General features: G+C 43.5%; 1 protein-coding gene across 8 annotated transcripts in view; it reads left to right on the top strand.

Moving 5' to 3' along the window:
- Nucleotides 1-15777, top strand: part of PDGFA (platelet derived growth factor subunit A) — a 34731-nt gene that overhangs the window by 2165 nt on the left and 16789 nt on the right. For all 8 annotated transcript variants that reach the window (XR_007778830.1, XR_007778831.1, XR_007778828.1 and 5 more), the window contains exons 3-4: nucleotides 6871-6975; nucleotides 9007-9194. Coding sequence is in view for 4 of the 8 variants with exons in the window: in XM_050980065.1 (XP_050836022.1) it covers nucleotides 6871-6975; nucleotides 9007-9194 (293 nt within the window). In the remaining 4 variants the exon portion in view is untranslated. The remainder of the gene's footprint in view (nucleotides 1-6870; nucleotides 6976-9006; nucleotides 9195-15777) is intronic.

Genomic DNA, 15777 nt, shown 5'->3' with positions numbered 1-15777 from the left:
ACAGAAACCTGCATATGAAACTTACCCTCAAAAATACACTTTTTTTTTTTTTTTTCGAAAGAAAATAGTGCAGGGCTATTTTCTGCATCATTAGGCATGCAAATGGGTGTAGTGAGAACGTGCAGTTTAACAGATCGTTGCAGCAGTAAATCAGATCTAGAAGTATGGTATTGCTGGGTTCCTCATCATTTGGTTTCACTTGATGCACTTTGTTCTTGGTGATTTCTTCTCTCAGTAGAGAACAAGAATAAACCCGGCACCTTTGATGTGCCCAGGGGAAGCCTGCATCTTGCTGAAGCACAAACATGGAGAAAAATGAATGAGTTCTTGCTTGCATTGGTACTGGGCCATCTCCTTTTAAACCATATGCTGTGTATTTTTGTAAGTCTGTGCCAGGTTCAATCACCTTCATTCAGAGTTGCAGGATCCTTCTAGAGTTTAACTCTGCTTTTTGTGCAGTACTCTATTAACGAGCAGGAATGCACTAGGAATATATTTTACAGTCATAGTTTTCAATTTTCATGTGATTAGAGACCAAACACTTTCCCATTACACTGAAAATGGGAGTATTTCTGTCTTGCACAACGCTTTACCATAGAGGCTAATTAGTAATTACCAGATTGGCACTGCTTTAGTATTTTTGGAGAGCAGTGCTTCATCGCTGTTGTTTATCACCACAATTAAAGAAACTTTCACAACTGAGAAGGGGTATGCAGTTCACATTTCCTCACTGAAGGCTGTTTTGGACCAGACAAGTGCACTGCTGCTGAAATCTTTTTCCCAGTGGACTTGGTGGAGTTGGCTGCTGTTGCAGAAGGGTCTGAGTGGATCCTTCTGAGTGGATCTGGATCTGAGTGCTAGCATTTTAAAATAGTACATACTGCTTCTGCCTTGAGTCAGGCTTCTGTAGCTACCAGAATACATTATTTTTTCAAATATCTCAGCGTAACAAGCCCATGCTTCATTTTTAAATACCACTTAGAAGGAGAGCAAAAGTTCACGTGGCTCCATTGCAAGTGAATCAGGCAGACAAGTGGGGCAATGGCAGGAGCTGAATAAATGGGTAGATGTAGCAAAGAAATTTATTTCAGAAAATAATTATTTATCTCATGGCAAATATTAACTGGAGGATGCAAGACCAAAAATGGAGAAGGTCAGCCACAAGTTTACCCATTTCATTTTGCTGTTTTCTTGCAATTTGTCAGTTTAGAAACCATTAGAGAAACAAGAGACATAAATATTTTACTATCTCACTGTGAAACAGTAATTCCTTAAGACATGAACTCAAACAATATTAAAAAATAAAACCAAAATATTCAGCCTTTTACCCGGTTCTTGCTTATGTGAGTGCTGCTTTTGCCTGTGTGCTAAGCTGTGCTCTGAGTTACTCATGGTTGGGTTCTCATGGAGTAACCCTGCTTTACTACCCACAGTTGCTTTTCCTGGGCACAGTCCTGCAGACTTTACTGTCATGAGTAATTCTTACTAAAGGCTTATCAGAGTGACTAATCGAGTATTGAAATTGCTGTGCTTTCCTCAGTAAACAGGATCAGGCCTGTTTACTATATTTAGTATTAGCTTGAATTAGCAAATCAAATGTTTTCTCGTTGTCCCTGGTAAGATGATATTTCTGAAATCTATTTCCTTAGGGCTGCAATTGCCTTTAGGGAACAGCCAGTTCAGTGAGGGCTTGTACAGTAGGTATATTTCTCTTTTATAGCCTGTACTCATTTTCAACTGAGGCTCAGAACAAAATCACTCCAGTGACTATTCTCTCCCTCGTTTTAGTGCATGGTATTGCCAGTCCTTCTGCATGTGAGTAGCCCTGTTTAAACTCAGTGGGTGGACTTGAGAATTAAGAATGATCTTGTAGGCTAAGAGTTTGCAGGATCAGGCATGCATGAAGAAAATGTCTGATATTCCTGAGTAACAAGGCAGAATATGTGGAAAATGAAGGAAGAGCAGTCGTTTTCTCTCCTGCAATGCAAAACATATATTTTTAATTGGAAAAGTAAGTTTTGTAAGTCAGAGTGGGCAGGTTTTTCTTCTATTCTGACAGATTTGGTCTCTATATTGTAGCGCAGAGATGACTGATAACCCCCTTCATAAAATTAGAAACCACACCCCCAGACCATCTGGCATATTACTTAAAGAAAAACACTACCCAACATGGAGCTTATCATTGTATTCAAAAAAGAAAATCCAGGCCAGTTTGTCAGAGCCCAGTTCTGTGTGTCCGACTCAGAGGGTAAAGGCAGCATGAAAATTCTCTATTCCTATCAGGAAACAGGGTCTTGTATTAATTTGCTGCAATTGGTATCCAGAGGCAGTGACAGAATTGCCTTGGCATGAAGGAGAGCAGAGTCTGACCCTGTTTAAAGGAGAAGGCATGCACAGTCCCAGGAAGTAGGCAGCTCTAGTGTGCAGAGTACAGTTTTACTACGAGCAGACTAAATCCCCAAAACGGGGGCATTTCCTCAGCTCTGCTTGTGGAGCTCTCTCTGGCTCAGCAGCGTGGTTTTTCTCCTCGTGCTTCACCTCTCCCGTCTGTCCTGTGGGAGGTAGAGTTCATTTCATCACCTATTATGTTTGCCTCCTGCTGGGAACAGATTTTCCCCAAGTCATCTGCCTGCATGGGGAGAGGCAGGGCTGAGTGTGCCTCTTTGCACGGGTTAAGGGCATCCACCAGGGTCACCTTAGGCCATGTGAATTTAACGGCCTGTGATTAAGAACTAGCAGAGCAGCTTTTGTTAAGTGGAGAAACGTTTTAAATTAACTGTATACTTCCATGGAAAAAGTGTTAGGCTGCTGCAGAGCTCAGTCTTTTGGAAAACGGGCTCTTGACTTTGTGGGTTTTGGTGTGGTGCTCAATGAAGGATGTTACAGTGCAGTGTTTTGGCTTCTCTTGCACCTCTTACACATAAGAAGCATCTTCCATGTGTGGCCTGTATTTTTCCTGAGATAGAGGAGGGAATATTCTTCCTCCTTTACAGCTGGTTGATCACACCTAGGTAAAGGGAAAAAACCCCAACCTAAACAAAACAGGATCTTGCGAGCTGCTACTTTTATTTCCTTTAACAGATCAAAGTTGAAAACTTAATGACATCTATCTCTGCAGTTGGATGTCAGAAGGGCAAATTTTGCATCAGCCAAAAAGAAGATCAAAAAACTAAACTGATGTTGCCGTGGGCTTTCTGGCTCTAGGACTGATTGTGAGACAGGCCATTTCAGCTTATTGTACCTTACACTGAATTCCTGAAAAAAAATGAGATTATAAGAATTTCCTGAACTGCTGCTGTTGGTACTAGAAGTCTTGGATCTGTACTTTCTGGATGTGCATCAGAGTGAAGTCTAGAAGACTTTGCATTGAAACTGGATGTGTTGGGGGTTGTACCTCACGTAAAATAGTTTGCTAAGAAGGTGGAAATTCAAAAGTACAAATTGATAAATAGAAAATAGCAGTAAACTTAGGATGCTTTCCACATGCTTCTTGAGTGAAAAGAGTAATCATGTATTGGCAGAATGTCACAGGAACTCTGTGATTTATATTCCATGACCCAGTGGAAAATTGCCAATCTGACAAAAAAGAACAATTTCAGCTACACTAATGGATTGACCAAGGCTAATTGCAAGAGTTTTTATGCCCATCATTGATATGTTGTCAGTACATAAAAGATTACAGAGAAATTTCTTGATCGGCTGCCATGAAAACATTTTTTTATTATTAAAACGTTAAAAGAAAGCTGCACTAATCTGGCTCTGTGCAGCATCCTCCATCTTCACTTGGTGATGAGCAGTGCTTGAGTTCTAAACTAAGAACCACCCATTTCTAGGCTTTCTGCTCTAAGCTCATTTTGTGAGGTGCTAAGCACCCATAAACTCACATTTCCTTTGCTAAGAGCTTATCCTCACCCTGTGACTAATTCAGTACCTTGGGGGAAGAACTGATACAAAGTAAGTATCACCCTTCCTTACAGCCTAACTAGAGAGTACTCTTTGTAGCATCGGGGTTTTAGTGAAACAAAAGGAAGTCTTCTGGCCACACATTCAGCGCCAAGTGTGAGTTTCAAAGCTGACTTGGTGATTTTTCACTCCTGCTTGGGCAAGACTCCTGTTGACTTAAACATTGCTTGAAGTGCATTGATTTTCCCATTGACTTCACTGGGAAATGGAATTCCTTCCAAATGCCTATGGCAATCAGGGGGGACACTTAAATGCTTTTAGCATTGTAGTGTCTTCTGGCTCCAGCCATGCCCCATGAGTCTGTTTATTAAACCAAACTTGGATGATGTGTTGGTAGAAATAATACAATTTGTGTTAGATAACGCATTGAGGTTTGACTGGAACTTGTGCTGAGCTAGCTGTGTAGATCTCTTTTTGCAACCCTTACAGAGAGACATGAATTTAGGAACTGCTATACTTGCTTAAGATATGTAGTGAGACAGTGAGGTACAGTATAAGCCAGAGGCCTTCTTCACCTTAGAAATCATCTTATAAGCAACACATCTTCTCGAAGGTGTCATTTTGCATTATAAACATGGTGATGGAAAAAGGCTAATTGCAGCTGAGTGGAGCAGTTATGTGTAAGCACATGACTTAACACACTGGTTAGCTGATCATACCAGTCCTTTGGTTCTTACCAGCTTCTTTAAAGGAGGCAGCACGGGATCCTTCATGCTAGGAGGGAGCTGTGCCAGCATTGCTGAGTGTGGGATTAGGAGCCATGGCCCAGCCCTGCTGTAGTGCTGGCAGCCCTACCAGCTTCCCTTTCCAGCCTGATGCCTGTGCCCACCAAGCAGTTGGGATTAGAGGCATTACTTTTGTGTTTAATCTCTTTTTAAACAGTGTTTGCTTGTGCATGGACATGCTTCTTGCTCCGAGCCTAGCTTGGATCTCAGGCTGAGCAGAATTCATGCTGCTTTCAAGTATCACTTCATTGCCTCAAATTGAGGGAGAGGTTGTGACAACTTGAAGCTGCCAAAAAGGAGGTCAGTATTAAGGTGTTGGGTGGCTGAGTGCTAGGAAACAGAAGAGAGCTGGAGGCACATCAGAACGGATCCTCATTTTGCATAACACCATTTGGGATCAGGTGGATGGCCTGGTGCCATTGGAATGGGATGTGGGAGACCTGGCTCCACTCCCCAGCTCAGTTGCAAACTTCCTGTGGGATCTCTGGCAAGCCATTTTATTTATACCACTGATGAGTTTTCTGGAGTATGGGGTGCAATAAAAGCAGAAATAATACCCTTTAGTATTGCTGTGTTACATTACTGGACTGGGGCTGCAAATAAGGCCCAATACCAGCTAATTAGTCAGGTTCCAAAATTTCCTGTCAAAATCTAGGGGAAGCAAGTACCATAGATAGGAACTAGGAGCCAATTTATTTGGATAAATTGAGACTAATGACTAATTTCATACAAGGATCTGTTCAGCTGATAAGGAGAATAGGCAGGATCAGTGGGTGATCCTGGCAGTACCTCTTGGACCTCTGATTTTATTTTCTCTTAGCTACTTACAGTAGTCTTTTCCAAGAAGTAATGATAAACCCTGGGATGCAGAACTCTTTCTAAGGTGCTGAAGATCCTGCTGTCTTCCTGCCTCACCTGGCTGTACAGGTGATTTCACAAGCTGTGTGTTCCTTAGGGCACAATTTCTTGGAGGGAGGAGAAAAGGAGTTGGTTGTTTTGTGGAACAGAGCTTTATGATGTGTGTTACTAATAAAGCTGAGATTAAAACAAGTTCCAGAGACAGACAGCTGTGTGTACCGAACAAACTGGAATCAGGGAGTGTGACAGTGCAGAAGATGGGAGTGTAGGGTGTTGGTAGCTTGCAGAGAGGGTAATTGAGTACTGTGTAATACCCTTTTGCATTTTTTTAGAGCATGTCACGGTTTTCTTAGGAGCCAGCAGTGAAAGATTGAAACTCTGCATGATGTTCCAGAGGACACTCTGAGCAGCAGAGTGCTAAACCCCTTAGTCTGGGTGTCCTGGGGTCTGTGTGCAGTTCTCTCTTTGGTTCCTTCTTCCTCAGCCCCCATTTGCAGACTGTGCTTGTGGTTTTCAGACCCCACAGCACGGGACACGACCTGAACTGCTTCACTTAACAAACCCAAATAGTTGAAGCAGTTATTTTGTTGTTTTTTATGATAAATTAAATGCCAAGTTTTCCATCTTTGCTTTTTCTCATGGCCCTTTAACCCATGTGGTAGGCTTATTTAGGGAACAAGACAAGCCTGGATGCAGTCCCAGAGTTTGCAGTAGCTTCAGATGCCCCTCCAAAGGTTAGGATACTTCACAGGGGATTTGTTCTGCAACAGAGAGGCTAAAAGGAAACCCATGCTAGTTACTTTTTGCTTTTGATTCTGCCCTAGTACTGCCCTGAAAACCAAGCAACAAGAAAATTTACAGAGGCAGCATTGTTGCTGTTGGGTCTAATACCATATTTTCTACTGTTGCCCCATACCAGAACTTCAAAATATTTGTAGGAAATATTACACATGCAGGATTATTATTGTTCCTATTTCTACACCTTTCCAGTAAGAAAAGCTGTATTATGCCTTTCATATAAAAATGCAACTGTTTTCCTTTAGATATGGTTCTGTGCCACAGTGTGTGCAGTGTTTCTGGGACTTTCAGTAAAATGGATGTCAGAATAAAATTGTGCATGCTTATACATGACATTCAATGTCTGTGTCTTTACTCCCTGCCTTATGCCCTTGCAATTGCATTAGCAGGGGTTACATTAGACTGATTGTAGGAGGATTTGGTCTTGTGCCTATGAACAGCACAGATTTGTACCTGTGGAGCAGCTCTGTAGCGACACTAGTGCACATAACATACCTGAGATTTAACATTTTGTTTCCTGTTCTAGGATATGATGATGTCTCAGAAACAAACTTGAGATCTTACAGTGTTCATTCTGCTAAACATGTGCAAGAGAACCGTCCTGTGCCCATTCGCAGAAAAAGAAGCATTGGTAAGAAAAAAAAGCTGTTTGTACTTTGGGAGTGAAAGCAGAGGGGGTGCCTTTGGTCAGCCAAGCAGGACATTTCACTGGAAAAATGTGACATGCACAAAGGGAAAAAAGGGCCATTTCTAGCTTCTGCCTTTCTTTTTGCACAAAATGAGCCTTTGCCTGAGAAGCTGTCTTCTGGAGGATGTCCATAGGAGACAGACATGCACAAATTCTTTACATTCACTTTCTTGTTGCAGCATGTTGGAAAGCTAGACCTTGGTTAGAAAATGCTGTGATATTCAATGTATAATTCATAGTGTGGGGAACAACTACAGCAGTGTGCTTTAAAAAACATCAACAGTTGGTAGAGTTTTCAGTACAGAAGCTCCACAAAAGGAAACAGCTTGACTCTTTATTCACAAGAAAAATACAATTTATCCCAAAAATTAAAAGCCATTGATGGAAACGCTGGGACATTGATTTCTGTCACTGTGTAGGGCACCAGGCATGTTTACAGGGGATTTTATCCTTATTAATGATGATGAGGATGCAGAAAATCCCAAATATAAATTAAAAAGGGAATGTGCAAATAGGATTTACGTGCAGTGCTTGTTCATCTGATTAAGTGTGGGTGTTCCACCATTCCACTGGCCTGTGGAAAACATCCATGGTGATATCCCTGGTGGGTAGTTCAGTGTTTGTCCTTGGAGCTGTGGTGGCAGGCAGAGATAGCCCAGCTTGCTGTCAGCAGGGATTTGCAGTGTGAGTTGGCAGGCGCCCGGCGCTTTGGCTGCCTGGGGAGAGCAGCGGTGCTGAAGCAGCCGGCGACGTTGGCACCTCACCCTGCAAGGTGCTGGATGCCTCCCCACCAGAGGCACTGGGAACTGGGTGTGCTCAATACCTTGTAGGAGTTGCCAGCTATCTTGAAGTATTGCATCTGTTAATTTTCTTGAGTTCATGGCACTGGGGGCTGAGAGTAAGGATTTTCACGCTATTCAGTCTATTGAAATGCATCTTTCAAAACTAAGTCTAGATTTCCATGTTGCAGGCACAGGCTAGGCCTGAGCTTATTGTACTTAAGAACTAAGTGAAGAAGTACAGGCAGTGTTCCAGTTCCCTGACACATCTAACCCAAAGCTATCACAAGCTTCCACTGTAAGGCAAAAAAAAAAAAAAAAATCCCAGCTGTCTTTAGAGAACTTATCAGCAAACAACTTGTCCCTGAAATTGCTATTTTTTTCTGGACTGTTTTGAAATATCAGCTTGACTTCTTAAACAGTTCCTAGGTTGATGATGATACATGGTTTGGATCATGGCAGCATCAGACAGTAGTACAGAGCTACTCTCTATAATCCTAAATAAGCTCACCTTACCTGAGCCCACCAGGATATTGGTTTAACTGGAGGTTTTTTGGTCATGCTGCTCTGGTGGTTTTACATCATTCAAGAAATAACAAATTAAATAAAACCCACCATCTACAAAGCTTTGAGGGCTGCAGAAAAAATGGCAGTTGCCCTTTGGAATGGTGGATAAACCAGACTCCCTGATGTGGGGATGTTAAAGTTCTAGAAGTGAAAACCCAAGTCTTGAAAGTTTCAAGCTGGTGCAGGTTGTTTCCCAGCTGTGCAAATTGGCTAGGATACAGATAATCCTCAGTTTAACTTCTGAGGCAGTGTTTGCTAGGTGTGATGGTATTTGTGTGAAGAGGTGCTGGAAAGCAACAGCTGCTGTTGCACAGTCACTCTGAGGCTGTACTAGGGGGTCATCGAATGTGGAGGAGCTCCTGGCTTGCTGTCACTTCCAGAGCCAGGATTGCCTTATCTCATGGCATGTGCTCCAAGCTGTGTCGGGAGCCAGGCCACTGGAAACCCTCATTTTAGGGCTGGGCTTTGGGAGCGAGTCAAGCTTGTCCCCAGGGCAACAGCACAGCTCAGCTGTGAGCACGCAGCGCTCAGCACTGCCAGTGACCAGTGGGGACTGGGAGCACTGGCCCCACGTGTGCCTCATCCCCGTGGGTGCTCACCTGGGGCTGTGGCTCTCCTGTGCCCGCAGAGGAGGCCATCCCGGCAGTGTGCAAGACGCGGACGGTGATCTACGAGATACCTCGGAGCCAGATCGACCCCACCTCGGCCAACTTCCTGATATGGCCGCCCTGCGTGGAGGTGAAGCGCTGCACCGGCTGCTGCAACACCAGCAGTGTCAAGTGCCAGCCCTCCCGGATACACCACAGGAGTGTCAAGGTGAGCAGGGGCTGCAGGGCCCTGCCTGGGTCCTCTTCAGCCTACAAACTCCCCTTATCCCTGTGCCTCTGTGACCCCAATCTCTGCTGGCCATCCTCACATAGAATAGCCCTCTCCTTTTATGGCCTTTCAAATTATGTGGTCATTGGAAAATCTTGGGTTTGGATTTGGTTTTCACAGGATTCCCTTTAGGTTTTCCCTTTTTTTTTTTTTTTTTTTTTTTTTGGCAATGAAAATAATGTTGATTGAGCCTTTCCCATGATCTTGCACAGTGCAGATCTTAAAGTTAAGAAGATAAAATGACTCAAGGGGCATTGGACTTAAAAAAATAAATAAATCACAGTATGGAATGCTGTTTTCTTAATTAAATATTATGCAGCCTAAATTGGGCTTTTATATTTGACAACATAACACTTTTGATCTGAAAAAATGTGTTTCAAATTATCTTACCCCAGGGATAGAAGACTCAACAGCTTCATGCTGTATTTACTCATTAGACAAAATCCCTATTGCAACTTTCCAGTAAAGATTACGTGAAATATTTATGTTCATTTGGCTTCACTCTGTTCTAATTTTTATCAGTATTTAAACAAGTACTGTTGATCTACATCTGTGTGTAGGAGATTAGACTTACACTTAGCATTCATATTGTGAAGACTCTGAGTTCTTGTTGCCCTGAATTTCTTAAGAGCAGAATTAAAATAAACCCACCACTTTCTTGAAGGTAAAATTGCTCAGCACAAAACACTGATTGCTGCACTTGCAATGGATTTCTTGAGAAAAGTGCTGTTCACTTAGTGCTGTACATCCTAAAACAAGAATAAGGCACCTAAGCCAATGAAAAACATTTCATTGTTTTTCATACACTGTTTTTCGTACATGCAGACATGTCTGGGCAAAATTTCTTTTTCTTTTCTGTTTCTGAACATCTGAGAACAATGTTTTTGTATCCAAATAAGCTGGAGAAACATCTGAGATTCCCTCAGTGTTCCCAAAAATAATCATACTTTACACTTGCTTGCTGCCTTGCCTTTGTGGGATACGCTTTGCAGAAACAATTAAAAATTATGTAAAAATTTGGATCAATAATTACTTGAGGGCTGAGAACAAAGTGGGGAGATTGAAGGACTACAGTTGTAAACCTTTCTGAATAGAAACTGAACAGCAAAGTGCCTCAGGGCTGTGATATTTAGTGCTGTTGCCTTTGGTTTTGATGCAGCTTCCACTTGATTTTGTGCAGCACAAACATGTACAGAGCAGCGGGATGTGCTCAGCAAAGAGCTGAGATGTGTGTGATGAACTTGCTGTTGGTACCTGTGTATGATATTGAGCAATATTGTGAGACTGTGTTTCTCTCCTAGCCCCAAGGGATGGGGGAGATGACAGATGAGACAGAGGGTCTTGGCTGTCCCCCTGCTGCTGGGACAGCCAATGTTCCCTAAGAGCTGCAAACTCCTGGCAGCAGCTTTGCAGGATGGCACTACTGGGGCTGCTTCCCCAGCACATCACCACGTTGAAGGAATTTTAGTCTCTCAGCCCCTTGTAGTGCTTTTAGATTTGCATTCATTTTAGTAGGGCACAAGCTAAAAGTAGGCTCAGCTGAGCAGCTGCTTTTCGTGGCTGTGTAAATATATTGCCACCAGCAATATCAATATACGTCAGCCAGCTTTGGAGGACATTTTTTTTTTTTCCAAGCTCCAAGAGTGCTCCAAACAGTCATTAAGTAGCAGGGGAAAAAAAGGACAAGAGGTCAAGCAGGAACAGGATGTTCATTGTAAAGGTTGTAGGCTGACCCCCCTGTAACACCAGAACTCTTAGAACAGAATTCATATTTATGCCCTCCAGAGTCAGATCCCCTTGTAGCTTTGATGTAATTGATGGTTTTCTGAGCCTTTTGCCAATCCTAAGTTTAGAGCTGAATGTCTGCTCATGCCATTAAGTAGCTGGCTCAGAGCGAGGGTCCCTGGAAAGGTGGGAGCGGTTTTGGAGAGCCTTCTCAGCTGCTCTGCAGTGCATTGGAAAGCCAGCTTGTGTTTTCCCCTGATGTCAGACTGCATAAAAGCTCTCTTTTGATGGAACATTGAAAAGGCTTTCCCCGCTTCCTCCTCATTGACAAGGTAGTGAGATCATAGCTGGCCCATTCACACTAGAAAAATGTTCATCCAGAAAGGTCAGCAAGTGGGTTTGCATCATCCAACAGGCCAAAGCAAAGGGTGTTTTCTTTGTCTCACTGAGGGCCACTGTAGTCAAGGTTAAGAGACGGCTGGGGCAGTGTGGGAGGAGCAGTGGAGGTGCTTGTGTTGGGGCATTTCATTCCTGGGACATGATTCAAAGGCTGGAGGGTTCAGGGATGTCCTTTCTTCACTGAGCTCTCAGCAGTGAAATACCATTAATGTGGAATTGAAGCTGTAGGGACGCTCCTAGCCTGGGGGGTTGGTGGAACAGCTTCCCTGAAATGGGTCTTGTAAGGTTTCCCTTTCACAGGGTGGGTTTCATTAGTGCAAGGTGGGTTTGCCCTGCATGCTGACAGTGATCCCATGAGAGCACAGCCTCTGGCCCTAAAGACATCTCTGTTCAGCAAACTGCCCCTGCACAGCCCTCAGAACTCAGACTGAGATGGAGAGGCTGGCTGGGAGCTGCTCTTTGATGGGAAGGAAAGGATTCTATTTCTCTCCTCATAGAGCAGTGGTGACTGGGATGGGGGAGTTAGGGGTGTTGGTGTTTGTTACAGAGAGATTTTCTCCTCTGTGTGCAAAAGCATTTCAGTAACATCTGCAGATCCTGTTGCTCCTGTCCAGTGAGTTCAAGTACTAACCAAGTACCAGACCATAATTTATTTGGGGGTTCTGAGCACGAGTCTTCCCACGAGGCTTTTTGAGCATGGTGTTGTTCTTGGTGGGTTTGGTCACAGAAGCAGAAGATCAATATCATGGAGCAAATCCTGCCTATACTAATTCTGAATAGCCAAGCTGAGCAATATGATTGTTTGCAGCAAAGCTCATATGTAAATTAATAAACAAGAGCTAAATTACTCCATCTCCCTCAGCTTTGCCTCAGGTTGGCCTTGAGCAGAAGCTCTCCCAGTTTCAGCCATTTCTGCATATTCAATGTTGGTCTGATCTGGGGAATCTTAACCTGGTATATTCTTAGAGTACATTAATGTGAGGGTGAGGTGCAGAGAGAAGGAGCTGGACAGGAGGGAATGCAGGAGCAGCTCCTCAGCTGTCACTGGTGAATTGTTCAGAGGTTGGAAACAAATACTGGAGTTCAGGATGAGCTGTTCAGCAGAGCTACCCAGCCTCAGAGCAGGTTGAAAAGGCCTTGCAGAACACATGGGCTGTGTAGGTGAAATGGCTGTATGTTACATCTGCAGGTTTAATAACCTTTTTCTTCTGCCATTGGGATAAGCAGCACTTGGATTGAGCTGTGGCTTAACTGCAATTGCAGGCAGGACCAGGTGTCAAAGGTCAGTTAGGAATGGGAGAAACAAAGGGAAACCTGACAGAGGTGAAGGCAGAAAAGCAGCGAGGTGCCCTTGGAGCATGGGAAGCCCTGTCAGCCTGGCAGGGTCTGGCTGCTCTGCTTAGGGACACAGAGACCCCACACAGCCATTCCTGCCCTCCTGTCCCTGCAGCAGTGACTTGCAAGGCCCTGAAGGCTCCTGATGCCTCCCCTGAGTCCCTCTTGACTCACATCTTCCTCACAGACAGGTTTTCTTTCTGTTGAATCAGCACACATTTATTTTAGTATGGAAGCAATAGATGATTCCAAGAAGTACCCTCATTCAGGGCTTGTTTCAATCCAGTATTTAGGTATCTGCACATGAGTTCTGCTGTTATGAGGAATTTTCTGTGCTGACACTTCTCTTGTGAGCTCCTGCCCATGATAAATTTTCGCTTCATGCTGGAGATGTCCTGGACATTTCTGCTTACAGTCTTGGGTTTTTCTCCCCCCTGCTATTAATCCCTGATTTCATCTCTCCAAGAGAATCTCTAAAAAAAAAGTGTTCCCATGATGTTTCCATTAGGCCACATATTTTTATCAGATTGTATTTTTGTTTTTACTTAGCCACCACACTGTATTGCAGGATGTAGACCTGGAATCTACACTGATGCAAGTGTGGTGTCACTGAGTAGCTGAGCATTTAGAGAAGCTGATCAGTTATTTCACTGTCTTGCTCTCAAAGAGTTTTTATGTAGTGATATTTTCTGGAACTGGAGGGCTTGAGGGTTTTTATTTTTGTTACATTAGAAACAGGTAAAAGGAGCTTGTTGATTTGTTGAGGACTGACCACCTCAAAGTTCTGTGTAGTACACTTGAGAAACTGTACAATATGAACACCAGGGAGAAAAATACAAAGAAGAAAAAACCATTTGTGCACAAGGCCAAATCCCATGCTGTTGGCACAGCTACCCCTGTCTATACCCACTGAAAATGTGACCTGCAGCCTTCATGGTTGTAGATCAGCATTGTGTGTGGCAGCAGGTGTTAACAGGTGGCACGGACACAGCAGCTTATCTGGTTTGTGCTGCTTCACTTCCAGTATTTGCAACATCTACAAAATGACATTCCTTTAACTTGTGTAGCGTGAAGTAGGGCAGTGGAACGTGTGCTGGATTGTATTTTAACTACAACACTAAAAGCCAGCTTTAAATTGCTGCATAAATTCATGATGATCCTCCACAAAGTATTACTGTTTCTGGTTTTTTAACTGTTGTTTAATACCAGATAGCCACAGGAACTGCATAAATATTTCAGTTTGTAAAACCAAGTGAAACAAGGACAGACTTTTAAAAGCTTGATTACAGTTTATTTTTGTTGCATGTAATTTTCAATTAGACTGGTTTATTCTAACAGCTGTAATAAGCATGGCAGATCTGAGAGCTGTTTTGTGATTGCTGGGTCCCTTTCTTTGTCTCTGATGATGGAGGTGTCTTAATTACTGTTTGTTTTCATAAATTTTAAGGATTAGTCATCCTTTGACACCAGATGACTCAGTTGTACCATACATTTTCAAATCATCGTGTTCAAAGGCTTGATGGAGTTGGGTTCTGATAGGAAATTTTGAAACTACTTCAACCCATAGTTAGTCTTTCAGATAAAGTGTTCTGGTATGTTATGGCCAGCTCTTAATCTGTTTACATGGACAGCTGACAGTTTCAGAATATACCTTTTAATGTGGGTACTTTGGTTATTTCATCTGTCTCTGTAGCTTTGGTTTGCTGGATGAAATGAAAATCATCTCCAGATCCTGTTGACACAAGGGGTGGTGACTAAAACGTGGTTCTGAACTCCCTGCTCTGTGAAAGCTCAAGCAGATCTCCCATTTGCTTTAGAAAGGCCAGGATTTTGCTCTAGCTTCTCTCACAGTCATCCAGAGGCCCTAGATAGTTGTGACCCCAGAGCCAGAAGAGTTTTTCTGGGAACAGGGCATGGAATGGGTTTTTCCAGCTACTATTCTCATTATGTGACACTGTTGTTCCAGTTTTGAAAGGTCAGGGGAATGATTTTCACAGTGTGAAAACTGATTTGGAGCATTGCATCCCCACCAAACACACAGGGAAATCATGGCTGGGAGTGTCACTGTGGATGCTTTATTTGGTAGTGCCTGGAACTTTTGGATGGACCAGCCCTTATGGCTTTGTCTTGTAACTTCTGTGGAGACAACCAGCCTCCCCTGTCCTCCTGCTCCTTCATCTCTCTTATTTATACTGCATCCCTGGGATTTGTAGTCTTCTTGTTTGCTGGGACAGCCACACTGCAGTGCCCAGTTGTCAGATGAGTAGGTCTGAGAAGCCATGATTTAATTGCAGTGATTTCCATTGCAAGCAAATGCTCACCACCTATTCTCCAGTGTTCAACACAGTTGAGAGCTAAACCCTGCACCCCTCACAAGCTCTCTAGCACTCTCCTTGCCCACGTTAGGCCATATTCCCTTGCATGGTCCTGACCATCATGCCCACTACACTTAGCCCAAGTCAGTGCCCAGCATCCCATGAGCCATTTCAGCACCCCAGAACATCAGTGCTCTGCCCTCTCTGCCATTCCTCCTCTCCTGGCTGCCATCCTCTGGGTCAGGATGTCCTCGTGTTCAGTGTCCCCCCCACCCCAATATTTTTCTGTTCTGCCTTGGTTTCCTTCAGATGAGAGATCCATACGTAGCCAGAGCTGCTCCAGCATGATCCTTCCTCCTACCTCAACTTGCCCTCCAGACTTTTTTGTTTTAAGGATGCCAGAAGTGGAGCAGTGCAGTTGTGAACAGTTGGAAGGACTGGGGAGAAAAATTCTGTCTGCCAGCTTTCCACAATAAAGCCAAAGGCTGGACCCAGTTCAGGAGTGGTAGTTCCCTTGGACCTAAAAACTGTGCTTGAGAGCTCTTGTGAACAAGCCCCAGGTTATTGCAGGGGGTGAGTAGGAGTGAAACAGCTTTCTAAGGTGATGTTCAGATCCTGGTCGTGTAGGGTTGAGCACTTCACTTTCAGAGGGCTCTGAAGACACCAATTTTTAAATAATAAAATGTATTACAAATCAATCTAATGCCTTCACTGTCAGCCTTTAACAACACCTACAGAAGATTGTGTTA

This window comes from Serinus canaria, chromosome 14 (assembly GCF_022539315.1).
Source record: "Serinus canaria isolate serCan28SL12 chromosome 14, serCan2020, whole genome shotgun sequence".
In the NCBI taxonomy this organism is placed as follows: Eukaryota; Metazoa; Chordata; class Aves; order Passeriformes; family Fringillidae; genus Serinus; species Serinus canaria.
This window is presented reverse-complemented; position numbering and strand designations above follow the sequence as displayed.